Source organism: Chiloscyllium plagiosum, chromosome 29 (genome assembly GCF_004010195.1).
Source record: "Chiloscyllium plagiosum isolate BGI_BamShark_2017 chromosome 29, ASM401019v2, whole genome shotgun sequence".
NCBI classification, from domain to species: domain Eukaryota; kingdom Metazoa; phylum Chordata; class Chondrichthyes; order Orectolobiformes; family Hemiscylliidae; genus Chiloscyllium; species Chiloscyllium plagiosum.
Window position 1 is genome coordinate 38,129,879 of NC_057738.1, and position 13,663 is coordinate 38,143,541.

Consider the following 13,663-nt stretch of genomic DNA (forward strand, 5'->3'; position numbering starts at 1 on the left):
AAGGGGGACAGGACCGTGTCGAGGTATGCAGAGATGAGTTCGGTGGGGCAGGAGCAGGCTGAGACAATGGGTCGGCCGGGGCAGTCAGGTTTGTGGATTTTGGGCAGGAGGTAGAAACGGGTGGTGCGGGGTTGTGGGACGATGAGGTTGGAGGCAGTGGATGGGAGATCCCCCGAGGTGATGAGGTTATGTATGGTCTGGGAGATGATGGTTTGGTGGTGGGAGGTGGGGTCATGGTCAAGGGGGGCAGTAGGAGGAGATGTCCGCAAGCTGGCGTCTAGCCTCAGCAATGTAAAGATTGGTGCGCCAAACTACCACCGCGCCTCCCTTGTCTGCCGGTTTGATAGTGATGTTGGGGTTGGCGCGGAGGGAGTGGAGGGCTGTACGTTGCAAGGGTGAGAGGTTGGAGTGGGTGAGAGGGGTGGACAGGTTGAGGCGGTTAATGTCGCGGCGGCAGTTTTTTTTATTTGTAAACTTGTAAAAATATGTTAAATTTTCAATTAACATATCTATAAAAAAAGACCTATTTCTAATTCTTGGACAGGTTGAGGCGGTTAATGTCGCGGCGGCAGTTGTTTTTTTATTTGTAAACTTGTAAAAATATGTTAAATTTTCAATTAACATATCTATAAAAAAAGACCTATTTCTAATTCTTGGTCTAATTGACTCATTTCTGCTCTGTAAATATGTTGTGAACTTGTATTGTTCTGTCCTGTTGCATTCAAGAATCTATGTGCATTGACCTCAAGTCCTGCTGGTTCTCAGTATTACACAGGGTCCTGGAATTCATTATGTTCTCCACTGCTTTATTAGACTTCCCAAAAATACACCACCCTTTCCAGGATTTAACTTCACTTGCCATTGTTCAGAGTCAAGTGGCTTTGCTATGGACCTGGAGTCACACGTGGGCCAGGCTGGGTAAGGATGGCAGATTTCCATCCTGTATAAAACACTAATGAATCCGAAGATTTACAATGGAGCTGGCTATAACTAGCTTTATATTTCAGATTTGTTTTTTGAATTTCAATTCCCCAAGGTGCTGTCAACAGAATTGAACTCAGGTTCCCAGACAATCAGTCTTAATATCAACTAAAGAATTGTGTGCACTTGTGGACTCCACATTGTAGGATGTATGTTGTGTCACTGGAGAGGGTGCAGGGGAGATTTACCAGGATGTTGCCTGGGTGGAGCATTTCAGTAACGAAGAGGGATTGGACAGACTGTAGTGCTTTCCTTAGAGTAGAGGACACTGAGAGGGGGACATGATGTATAAACGTGTCAAGGGCAAAGACGGAAGAGATAGGAAGAAATGTTTCCCCTTGATCAATGATGAGAGGGTATGGATTCCTGATGAAGGGCTCCGGCCTGAAACGTCGATTTTCCTGCTCCTCGGATGCTGCCTGACCTGCTGTGCTTTTCCAGCACCAATCTGATCTAAACTCTGGTTTCCAACATCTGCAGTCCTCACTTTTGCCGGGTATAGATTTAAGGTGAGGGGCAGGAAGTTTGAAAGAGATCTAAGGAAAAATGTTTTCACCCAGAGGGTGGTGGGAATCTGGAACTCCCTGTCTGTAAGGGTGGGAGAGGCAGAAAACCCCACAACATTGAAGAAGATGTGCACTTGCGATGCCAAGGTATACAAGGCTACAGGCCAAGTGCTGGGAAATGAGATTAGAAGAGTAAGGTGGTTGCATTTGACAAATCTGGATCTAGTGAGCTTGTATGTAATCAACCACTAACACCTTCAGCTCTTCCCTACAGCATGGCGAGGGAAGTGGGAAACCATGGAATTCACAGCCAGGAAGAAAAACAAAAATAATTTTTTAAAAATCGCTTCTATTTCTGCCTTTCCTGAAGGCAGTGCCTATCTAACACAGCTCTGACGTACATCTCTGGAGCTGTTACGCAGATGCTTTCACACAGACTATTGAGCAGTGGATAGAGGCCACTCCACCTTTAGAAGGACTGAGGTTGGGGAGGGGGTAGAGTGTGGAGGAAACTGGGCTGTGAGCTGGATCGGCAGAGCATGCTCGCCCAGAAACAGCAAGCCCCTCGTTCAAACACTGCACAACCCCCTCGTGAAAATGAAACTGCACTAAGGTTTAATTCTGCCTGGGGGAAGAGTGGCTGGAAAAATGACCATACAGATGTTAGTGTGTTCTGGGGTGGTTAGTGACTTGATGCCCAGCAGTGAGATTAGCTCGTATCAAGTGAACCTGGGTGCCCTCATGGGAGCGGCCTGCAGGTACAGCATGTAATCAGAAAGGCCTTTATAAGCAAGGTTTAAAATTCGGGAGGGAATCTGTGATTCTGTGCGGATGTTTCCCTCCTGAAGGGGAGGTGATGGGGAATCTTAATCTAAGATTCAAAATGAAAGGGGTGTCTCATTTCAGATGTGGATGAGGTTCCCAGAGAATCGTTGGTGTTTGGAAATCCCATCTCCAGAGCAGGATGGGATATTTAACGAGTGAGGACAGATTTTCGATTGACGAGGGAGTCAAGGGTTACAGGGGAAAGGGAAAGTTGACCGGTAAAATTCTCTGGGTGCCCCATTGCCTGCCTACCCACCTGTCAGCGGCATTGGGGGAGGAGTTGGGCAAGACTGAGCTTAGGCTGTTCCCCCTCACTCTAAATGAGGTCCTCAAGTCGCCAGTTAAAGGCTGTCACCTGCCCAGCTGCATGTTTTGGTGTTGGAGAAGAGCTCAGGAGGGTAATGGGAAGCAAGTGTATCCGGGCCCTTCACAGTCTCCATTCCTAAAGAGGGTGTAGTGAGGAGACCATTTAATCCCAATGTCCAGCCCACGTGGTTATGCCCTCAGCCTTTGCAACCTGGCCTTTAAAGTTTCTGCCTCCCCCTTACCCCAACCCCTTGGTGCCCCGTTTGGCCTACATCCAGGGTATCCCTTTACCAACACGCCCGTTCTGTTAGACTTATCTTCCATCCTGTCTTCCTGACACTGTGCAACCGGTTGAAGTCTCGGCAGTGACCACTGCTGTCACCACAGCACTCAGCAGATCCCAGGCCCTTAAATGGGAAGGGCCTGGGATCTGCTGAGTGCATCCTGACCCAACTAACACTCATGAAATGGCTCTGGGAAAGCCTTCAGGAATTGGGGTACATCTCATCCCACCCTGACCTTCTCAGGGACTGGGCAAGTTATTGCACAAATTTGCTCCTGTTACTTGCTGAGTGATACCATCTCCACTAGGTGGATCCGAGTCCCACTATACAGGAGCAAGTCAACAGTCACACACCAGGTCATAGTCCAACAGGTTTATTTGAAATCACAAGCTTTAGGAGCGCTGCTCCTTCATTGAGGAGCTAGTGGGGCAGGATACATAGGGCACAGAATTTATAAGAAACAAGAATTTATATACAGGAGGGCAGGAAACAAGTTGAACAAACTGAGCGGACACATCAAAAGGTAGCACAGTAACTTTTTATTAAATGTTGACTTGACAACAAAGGAAAAGACAACATTGTCCACCACTGAATTACACAACATTGTAAAAATTAATGAGATGTTAACAGTTTGAAATCCTCTTAATGTTTTAAACCCTGATGTGGGAATCCTCATGTTCTGGCGGGTCTAGAGAGTCGAGTCTTTTGAGTTTTGATGTCAGGACCTTTCCCAACATGCTGGCTGCAACCATGTGAAAATTTGGTGATTATCTGGATAAAAATAATGTGCAAGGGCACGTGGAGAAAGCAGGAGATGGGCACTGGGTAACGACGCACGTTTAAGGAGCTGGTATGGATAGGATGGGTGAATGGCCTCCTCTGCACCGTTACACCGCAGCGAGTCTGCTATCCGTTGCCAGGCTGAGAGCAGCTCAGTGTTTAACGAAGGGAACAAGGAAAAATGGTTCCCAAAGTGGTGCTGGGGTTTGAGGGACCTCAAGTCGGCTCGCGAGTTCTGACCCATCACGGTCTCACTCACCCCCCAGCCCCGAGAGAGCTCTGCTCTCATAGTTCCCACCCCCACCTGCTCTCACCCCTGACGGGGGAACTTTCAGTCTCAAAACAGGGTAACTGTGGGAAAGGACTGGGCTAGGGCTTCTGCATTGCCTGGGAGTGTGGAGGCAAGTTACAACGACACGGCTTTGCAATAGGGAATCGTATAATTAAAGGGGAAAACAATTGCAGGGCTACAGGTTAAAAATTCAAGGAAGTGAGATCTAAATTGCTCTTGAAATGAGCCAGCACATATTCAGTGAGCGAAAAGGTGCTGTAAGCATTCTATAAATTCTGAACACAGAAGGATGCAGCTCCTCTGAGTCCAATATTGATCTTAACTGCTGACCCTTGACCAGTAACATCAATACTTACTACAAATAGTTTGCAGTAAACACTTGCATTGTTAGATCCAACTTATGCTCGGTCATCCTGTCACAGATATGTATGTGACATCTGCTGTTTTATTTTACAAAATAGCATGAGCCAGTGAAAGATGAACTATTTACTATTAAATATTAAGAGTTGGACCCATTAATACACGATCCATTCTACCAGGAAATTGTTTGGAATCCATAGACAGACGACTGAGAATTTATTTTGATATCCATTTCGGAATAACTTCAGTTGCTGAGGAGGTATTCATTTATAGTGAACTTGAAGAAGCAGTTTCACCACTATTTAACTAAGCTGTAATCACTTACACTAATTACATGTCTAAATGCTAGTCCAGAATTACTGATTATCTTGTTCCATAATTTTTCAATGCTAGTCTTCTTCGGAAGAAAGTACAAATGGTTTCTCCATATGTACCATTTGATTCGAAAACAAGTTCACATTTAAAAAAAGTTACCATCTCAGACAAAGGATTGATTTTTAACAGCTACATGACTGGATTGTGCTGTGGAAGCGAGTTTGTCATTGGTTTCAGCCACAGTCTACAATCAGGGCAATCTGCCTTATCCCAGCTTGTAACATTACAAAAATAAATGTCGAAAAAAATAACACTTTAACTAGGAACTGGAAATACAATGCATTTCATCGATTCACTCCATATGACATTAGAATCATAAGCACATTAATCATACTCTTTTATGAATATTAACCACTCAAGTAAGCTGTAGAGAGGAGGGGAACGCAGTGGTATAAAAGAGTTTGTGTTATTCATTCACAATCTTCAATACCAGGCAGATGCATCCTCTTCTTGAGTAAGGCTTTAAATACAGCTTCAGCTATTCTACTCAAAGTAGCAACGTATCTCAGGCACTGTGCTGAAATGCCTTATGGTTTGTTGTAGTCTGTTGCATGAGTTTAAAACTCAATTAAGTTAGATATTTTCAATCAAACTGTTCAGGCATATTATGATGCACATTTGGAGCAAGTGAGACTTGCATACAGACCTTCCAGCTTAGAGGCAGGGACACTATCACTGTGCCACAAGTGCACCACTCATTTAATTTATTGTTAATTCAAAGCATTGGAATCCCAATACTAACCATTGCTCTTTTGTGGATGACTGCCTTTTACTTTGACTGATTAAGGGCCATCATTTGTCTTATTTCTTGGAGGCTGGGCCTGGAAGCCTCCTCGTGTGGTTTTCGGAGCTTGTACACTGGGGCTCTAGTGCTCAAGATCTCCCTTTTACCATCACCCACATCCTCACCCATCCTCCCCACCCACCCCATGTTCCCCCAAGGGGTCCGATTCCGGCAGGCGGTCAGACATCTTGCTGCTCTGCATTTCAAGCAGAAGGCACAGACAAGGAGAAAGTTGGAGCGCGGGTCACTGCAGCTTCGGGACCTGTTCTTCTTCCCAGTCTGTGAGCTGTTCAGACGGACTCCCTCAGCCTCTTGCTGGATCCTGGATCCCCCCTCCCCACGGTACAGCGGGTTGGGAACCCGGCTTTAGCAGCATGCTCAGGGACATTCAGCTCCAGTGCCAAAAGGTCCCAGTTTGGTTTCCAGCTGATAGCAGCACTGGCTCCAGACCCTCCTGCGTTTGGAAAAACTACAAGACCACCCCCCCCCCCCTCAAAAGCAGAATGTATTTTTGACAGTACCATAACCCACATTTTCAAACACCCCATGCAGAAGATGTTTTACTTATAAGTGTACACAATTAAATCTTACGATATATAGAATTTCCAAAATATGTTACAATGCATCCATTAGATTCCATTGCCACTTCTAAAACAACCAATTTTGAAATGTTACAAGTAGAAATTTATTACAAATTGCAATGAATAGATGCATAGATCCGTCCAGTTATGAACAGTTTATTTACAGTATATTATATTCTCTACTTTAACAACCTTTCTGTCAACCACAAGTGTTGAAACATTATCATGCAGACTCACAGGGCTCCACACAAAGGCCTCCTAATTACAGTCGGCTTGGGAACCAAAAGACAAAATTCAAATTACTCTGCTATCTTTTCTCAGTAGCCAATGACAGTTGGGTCTGTCAATTCTGTTTGGATCAGTTGGAACTCCAACAATAGTACAGTCCCCACCAATTAGAGCAGGAACGGTGTTGTTAAACATAGGTTTCAGCATTGAAACATCATAATGAAACTTGGTCAGACTTAACCAAGACAGTCTTTTAAAAAAAAAACAAAAATACTGACTCGATTCAAACGCCCAAAAACTCCATCGTGCAACGTCTTCGCAAAGCGTTTCAAAGTTGCGAGCGAATGCTTGGAAATTTTTCTTGGAATGTGGGTGTCACTGGCTCACCTAGCATCCACTGCCGAAGAGCATGTGGAAGTGATGGAGAACCACCCTCTTGAATCGCTATGTAGTGTGATTACACCCAGTGTGCTGCTCGGGAAGCAAGTTCCAGGATTCTGACCCGGCGATAATGAAGCAACGATGATATATTCCCAAGTCAGGATGATGCATTGCCTGGAGGGGAACTTGCAGGTGGTGGTGCTCCCATGTATCTTCTACCCTAATTCTCCTAGATGCTTGAGGTCACGGGATTGGAAGGTGCCATCTAAGGAGTCTTGTTGAGTTTCTGCAGTGCATCTTGTAGATGGTACACACTGCTGCGACTTAGCGTTGGTGGTGGAAGGAGTGGACATTTGTAGATGTGGTGCCAATCAAGCGGGCTGCTTTGTCCTGGATGATGTTAAGCTTCTTGAGTGTTGTTGGAGATTCCCCCATCCAGGGAAGTGGGGAGTGTTCCATCACTCTCCTGACTTGTGCCTTGTCGATGGTGGACAGGCTTTGGGGAAAATCAGGAGATGGGTTACTTCACAAGTCCTAGCCTCTACCTGCTCTCGTAACCACTGTCGTTCCAGGCCGGTCCAGTTGAGTTTCTAATCAGTAGCAAGCCTGGATGTTGATGCTGGGGGACTTCAGAAAAGGTAATACCACTGGAGATCAAAGGGAGATGGTTAGATTCACGCTGGTTGGAGATGATCAGATGCCACAATGCCATTTCTGACTGCAAGATGACGTCTAGGTGTTGCTACACATAAACACAGAATGCTTCTGTATCTTAGGGGATGGGAGTGGTACAAGTTGCAAATTGTTATCAATGGCAAGAGTCCTATCACCAAAGTGACCAAAAAGCTGGCTGAAGACTCAAAAAATCAGATCTTTTGAAAAAAAACAGCAAAAAAAAAAAGGTGGATCAATGAGGAGCTAATTTATTGAGCTACCTGAAATGGTGGGTGCATTTACTTGGTTTTACTTGGTTGCCACCTGGTTAAATCCAAGAATTACAACAAACGGTTGCTGCTCCTGTCTCGGGTGTGGGGAAAGTTCCCTTTTGTTGATCTAGGGATAGAACAACATTTAAAATACCATCTTCCTTTTCTTTCAAAAAAAAGAAAAAAAAAGCACCCTTCTTCAGAAATTGTATCCTTCACATTTTCTTGAACGTGTGGTTTGTAATAAAAATATGATCAAAAACGTATTTAAAACAATAATAGGGTATTTGTTCAAGGAGCTTAGAAGGGATGGACTTTTAAGGGTATTGGTTTTTTTTGGCATCCAAGTTAGCGTTTTAACCCTAATATTTCTCCCTTTGGAGCTTCTTCTTTATGTATGTAACTAATGCAGCCAGAGGAATGCAAACTGTGGAAACGGACACCAGGAGTCCAATAACAGCCAGAGCGTAAGGAGGATATTCCAGCTTCACCGAATGCCCCTGTAAGATATAATGTTATAGCGAGTGCCTGGAAATAATGTACACAGTCCAGATTACACAGAGTACAATACAATTCATGTATCATAGATCATTTACAATCTTACAGCCACATATTAGTTAATCCATAAGAGTTAACAGAAGACCATTCGGTCAAAAAGCTACAGGGTCATTTCACAACTGCATCCTCCGACAGGGAGTGATGCTTACAGAGACTGTAGGAAATCAACAGCAATGCCCAGATTCCAGCTCCAGTCTAAATGCCCAGGGCTTAGCATGTTACACAATACATACATGTGAGAGAGACAGACAAAGAGCCCCGTTACAGATTTTGCCTGGACAGCGTTAAGTGCCACTTGGGGACATCAATGGTCCACTCAGTCACCACTTTTGTAGAGGCAGGTGTGTCTGTTGCTGCTCTTTATCATGGTCACCATGCACGAGAGCAGGGAATACTCTGACAGCGAATATGCTGACACAATTGTCTTCACTTAAGGTGGTGTCTCTAAAGGATCGGAATCTCAAAAGGTACGAGTGCACCAGAATAACCTCCAGCCAATCCTGCAGGTGAGGGGCAGGATCTTTTGCACTGTGCTGTTTGCAATCTGTAGATAGAGGGAGTGGCATCCCTTTGTTTTGGTCATTTGAATTTATATTTCCCCCGCAGGACATGGGTGTGGCTGGTTGGACCAGCGTTCATTGCCCATTCCTAATTGCCCCTTGAGAAGGTGGTGGTGAGCCACCTTGTGAAAACTGCTGCGGTCCATCTGTTACACCAACCCCCCCGCCCCCCTGCCACAGTGCTGTTCCAGGAGCAAGCTCCAGGATTTTGACCCCGGCGACAGTGAAAGATGCTCCCGTGGAGGCAAATCGAGGTAGGAGTAAGCTGGGTGCAGTCCTTTGTCGATTCTGGCTAAAGCAACACAGTCATCTATCGCACCCTGCATGTCCCACATAAAATCACACAGCCCCATCCCAAAGGAGCCTTGCGTTCTGACGTTCGAACTGACGAGTGTGCCAATGTGCAGAAGGATGTGCCAGTCACCAGTCAAATCATGTCACACTCGGAGATCCCATGGATGCTGGGAATGTGCTGGGTCCCGGGAATGTGCTGGGTCCTGGGAACGTGCTGGATCCTGGGAACGTGCTGGGTGCCATGAACAGTGGAGTCTGGTCCTCAAAATCAGTCAGAGAGAGAATGGCACAGTAGAAGCCTCAATCTTCCATGATCCTCACAAAACAAGTGCTTTGCTCCTGTGCTGCCACTTTAACACAACATGCCCTCCTTAAACACATCTACTTGGTGACGTCCTCGTCTGAATATCCCTTTGGCAAGGGTAAATATCTGATTCCTTAAGGTGTTGTCCAACACATTCAAGCTGCACATACGGTTTAAAGCACAGACAGGCCATTCGGCCCACTTGGTCTTCTTGCTGGGATTCCTCAATGCTCATACTAAAATGGGATGATCATCTAAATTCTCACTCCTGGGTGCAGAGCCTTTAATGTCCCGCAGGTCTGGCTCAGACATGACGAGTGCTCACACTCAGCAGGATTCCTCACACCAGTCTTCTCAAATGGACAGCCCTCTTGTTCCCCCACCACCCGTGCACACCCCCCACCCTACCCTGGTCATCTCAGCAGCAACCAAACAGAGCCTCTGGACAACTGAATGCTTGGGATGTCTGTGGCCAACTGCAACTTTGAGGTTGTTCATCCAACAGAGTTTTGTTCAGTTCACCCGCAGGAGACCCCATCACACATTAGAGCATCGTCCCAGTCTGTAGGACACTCCCATTCATTGTCCCAGACAGCGGAGAGATGTGGCACATTCCCGGGTCTCGGTGTTGTACTTGCTGTCCAGCTTAGCTGCGGCGTGGCTACCAACTGGGACCCTTCTGGATTTTTTCACTCCACCCCTTGTGGAGCCCGGAGGTTGCCGTTCTCAATGCAGTGGGTGCAGCAGGGAATTGGGGAGAATCGACGTGCTACCTCTGTGCAGCCTGACCCTTGCTGTGCCTGCAACTCTCAGTCGCCTGAATGCAGTCGACAGTCAAGTGATATCAAAGGCTTGGACCTGAGCACAGCTAAAGCAAATCAGATAATGCACATACCTCAGCTGCATTCCAGGCAGTGTACGTTAGTGTTCCTGTTATGCTGTAGTCAACAATGTAAAAAATCACGAGACCTATGATTAAAACAGGGCTTACGAAAACCCAGGTGACCACCCAGTACCAGTTTGGTTTGCGTCCCATCATCTTTTCAATGTCTTTCCGAAATCTGCAAGAAATACTTTTGCAATTAGTCACTGGCCAATGGAACATGGTGTATATCACTAATGTATGAAGCTGGCATTAATTCTCCAAAGAAAATAAAAGAAAGAGAAAATTTGCATTCTTATATCAACTCTCGCCTCCCTAGGACATGCCAAAATGCTTTGAAGCCCCAATGATGTACTTTCAAACTGCAGTGATGCGCGGAACTCAGCGATGGATTGCCGCACAGCAAGATTCCAGCAATGTGATCAGAGTCCAGAGATTCTGCATTGGTCATGCTGATTGGAGGGGACAGAGGCTGATGGATATTGGTCTGGAGACTGAGAAGGGAAGGCATATCAACTGTTTTCAAGTCAAAAATCCTTAATCAAATCAAGGTTCGGTTGGGAAAGGTTCAAAGGTTCTAGAATCAGCAATCACAGTCTAAAGGAGCTGCCTCACAGCGCCAGGGACCTGGGTTCGATTCCAGCCTTGGGGGCCTGTGTGTGTGAGATTTGTACACTTTCCACGCGTCTGCTTGGGTTTCCTCCGGGTGTTCTGGTTTCCACCCACAATCCAAAAATGTGCAGGTTGGGTGGACTGGCCATGCTAAATTGTCCACAGTGTCTCAGAATGGGCAGGCTCGATGGGTTATTCATGGGAAATGCAAAGTTACAGGGATAGGGTGGGGGTGGTGGGTTTAGGTGGGATGCTCTTCAGAGGGTGGTTGTGGACTAGATGGGCCAAATGGCCTGTTTCCACTCTGTAGGGAAGCTACAATAGGGGGTAGACGATTTAGAACTGAGAGCGGGCAGCCTGTGAAGTTCCCTGCCACAGAACAGCAGATGAGGCCAAAACATTGAATGTTTTCAAGATGGGAGTTTGATTAGAGTTCTTAGATCAAAGGATTTGGGGGAGAAAGCAGGAACAGGGGACTGAGGTGGGCAATCAGCCATGATCCTATTGAATAGTGGAACAGGCTTGGAGGGGTGAATGACCCACCCCCAGCTCCTCCTTTTGTGTTGCTACATAACTTGGCTGTGAACTTATCCTTTTGAGTGTCTGACCATGTCAGGTGTGCTGAGACTTTCTGGAATTTTCTGTTTTTGCCTCCAATTTGCCAGTAGTTATTTTTTACCATTCACTCTCAGTGCGTGTCGAGAGTGACAAATCTACCCACAGTCTTTATGCCATTATTACTGACCCCTCTCCTGACATTGTCACACGAAGTAAATCTCTGCACATTAAAAATCCTGCAGTAATTTGTTTTGTTTTTAAAAAGGCAGGACCCTTCTGTGCTCTGTGGGCTATCTGACACACTCCTGTCTGGGACAAGAGATGCACATATCCCTGTAAACCCCAATATATGTAACCCATTACTAACAGCTCACAAATGGTGTGCCCTACTGGACCATTTCAGGGAGCAGCATTCAGCTGCGGAGAGTTACTGAAGTCACATGAGTAAGGATAGAAGATACCCTTCCCTAAAGAGGGCATTTGCAAACCAGGTAGACTTGAGTGACTCTTGACTAAAGTCTCATGGTCATCATAACTGTGATCAGCTTTCAGTTCCACATTTATTTAGACTCATATTGAGATATACAGCATCAAAACAGACCCTTTGGTCTAACTCATCCATGGTGACCAGATATCCCAACCCAATCTGGTCCCATCTGCCAGCAGTTGGCTCATATCCCTCTAAACCCTTCCTACTCATATACCCATCCAGCTGCCTTTTAAATGTTGCAATTGTACCAGCCTCCACCACTTCCTCTGTCAGCTCATTCCATACACGTACCACCCTCTGTGTGAAAAGGTTGCCCCTTAGGTCCCTTTTATATCTTTCCCCTCTCACCCTAAACCTAGTTCTGGACTCCCCCACCCCAGGGAAAAGACCTTGTCTATTTATCCTATCCATGCCTCTGATGATTTTATCAACCTCTATAAAAGGTCACCCCTCAGCCTCTGACGGTCCAGGGAAAACAGCCCCAGCCTGTTCAGCCTCTCCCTGTAGCTCAAAGCCTCCAATCCTGGCAACACCTCCGTGAATTTCAGCAGCTGCTGTGCTGGGATTAGAACCATGTCCTCCGACTGTTAGCCTGGGTCCCTGGATTACTAGATCATTGACATTACTGACTCATCAAACTCAGTATTAGTGGTTTCTCTCTGCTGTTCCATTTCTTTGATCTAACGGAATTTAGAAGACATCTTAAGTCACCAAGGATTTTAGTGGCTCCTCAGTTCAGTGTTGACCAAATGCTAGCTTGCTTTCTCTTACAAAGTACTTATAAACACAGAAAGGAGCCATTTGACCCAACCGGCCAGAACCAAAGGGCATTGAAGGTCAAGGAGGAACAAACTAGCTGTGACCAGGACTCTCTTCAGGAGTTTTTTCATAAGAAAAGAGACCACAGGGTGGTGAGTCTGTGGGATTCATTGTCACAGAAGGCGATGGAGGCCAGGTCATTGAGTGTACTTAAGGGTGAGATAGATTCTTGATTGTCAAGGGGATCTAAGGTTTCGGGGAGAAAATGGGAATGAGAAACTTATCAGCCATAACTGAATGGGCTGAATGGCCTAATTTCTGCTCCTATGTCTTATGGTCAAGCACGAGTATGGAGTTACACAGAGATCCCTCCCTCTATTTCGTCAGAACTACAGGGCTAGCCTGAAGCAATGCTGTGGGAGTGCTGCAGTGTACTGGGGGTGATCTTTACTGAAGGCTTGGCCTGCTCTCTCAGCTGTTGTAGGTAGGGAGTTTCCTGGTCTATGTCCTGGCCGGTATTGGTAAAAAACACTCACAATCAGGTGATCCGATCATGGATGCTCATGGGAGCTTGCTGTGCACAAAATATCAGTTGCCTTTTAGCAGCTGCTACACCACAGGCAGTGAAGAACTTTGGAGAAAGTGTTTTGAGATATCCAGCAGTTGTGAAAGGCACTATATAGTGGCAATGTTTTCTGATATATATCAGCAAGCCTATGGCACAGTCGAAGATCAACAGAAAACATGGAAACTAACTTGCCCCCCCCCAACACACCCAACCCCAGCATGGGAACAAATGCCTCACTGGGCCTCACTAGCTCCCACATGATCATCACTGAGCAAAACAAATGGTTTTGTAACTCAAACCCATCCATGGTGGGGGGGGGGAAATGGGCATGCAGAAAAGGAGGAGCGGGAAAGGCCAAGGTGAAAGGGGGTGCAGGGCAGAGTGAGGCTGCATTTGGAGGGGTGGGGGTGGGGTGGTTGTCAGTATTTGTAGGGTAAATGTAGGACTGACAAAGGGGTGGGGGAGTAT

At 46.1% G+C, this 13,663-nt stretch overlaps 1 protein-coding gene across 2 annotated transcripts in view; it reads right to left on the bottom strand.

The window, feature by feature from the left end:
• Window positions 1-7,528: 7,528 nt before the first annotated feature.
• The window catches only part of LOC122564536 (sodium- and chloride-dependent transporter XTRP3A-like), a 47,305-nt gene continuing 41,170 nt past the window's right edge, over window positions 7,529-13,663 (bottom strand). For both annotated transcript variants that reach the window (XM_043719588.1, XM_043719589.1), the window contains exons 10-11: window positions 10,221-10,386; window positions 7,529-8,109 (exon numbers count right to left, since the gene is read on the bottom strand). In XM_043719588.1, the coding sequence (XP_043575523.1) occupies window positions 7,972-8,109; window positions 10,221-10,386 (304 nt within the window). In that variant the 3' untranslated portion in view covers window positions 7,529-7,971. The remainder of the gene's footprint in view (window positions 8,110-10,220; window positions 10,387-13,663) is intronic.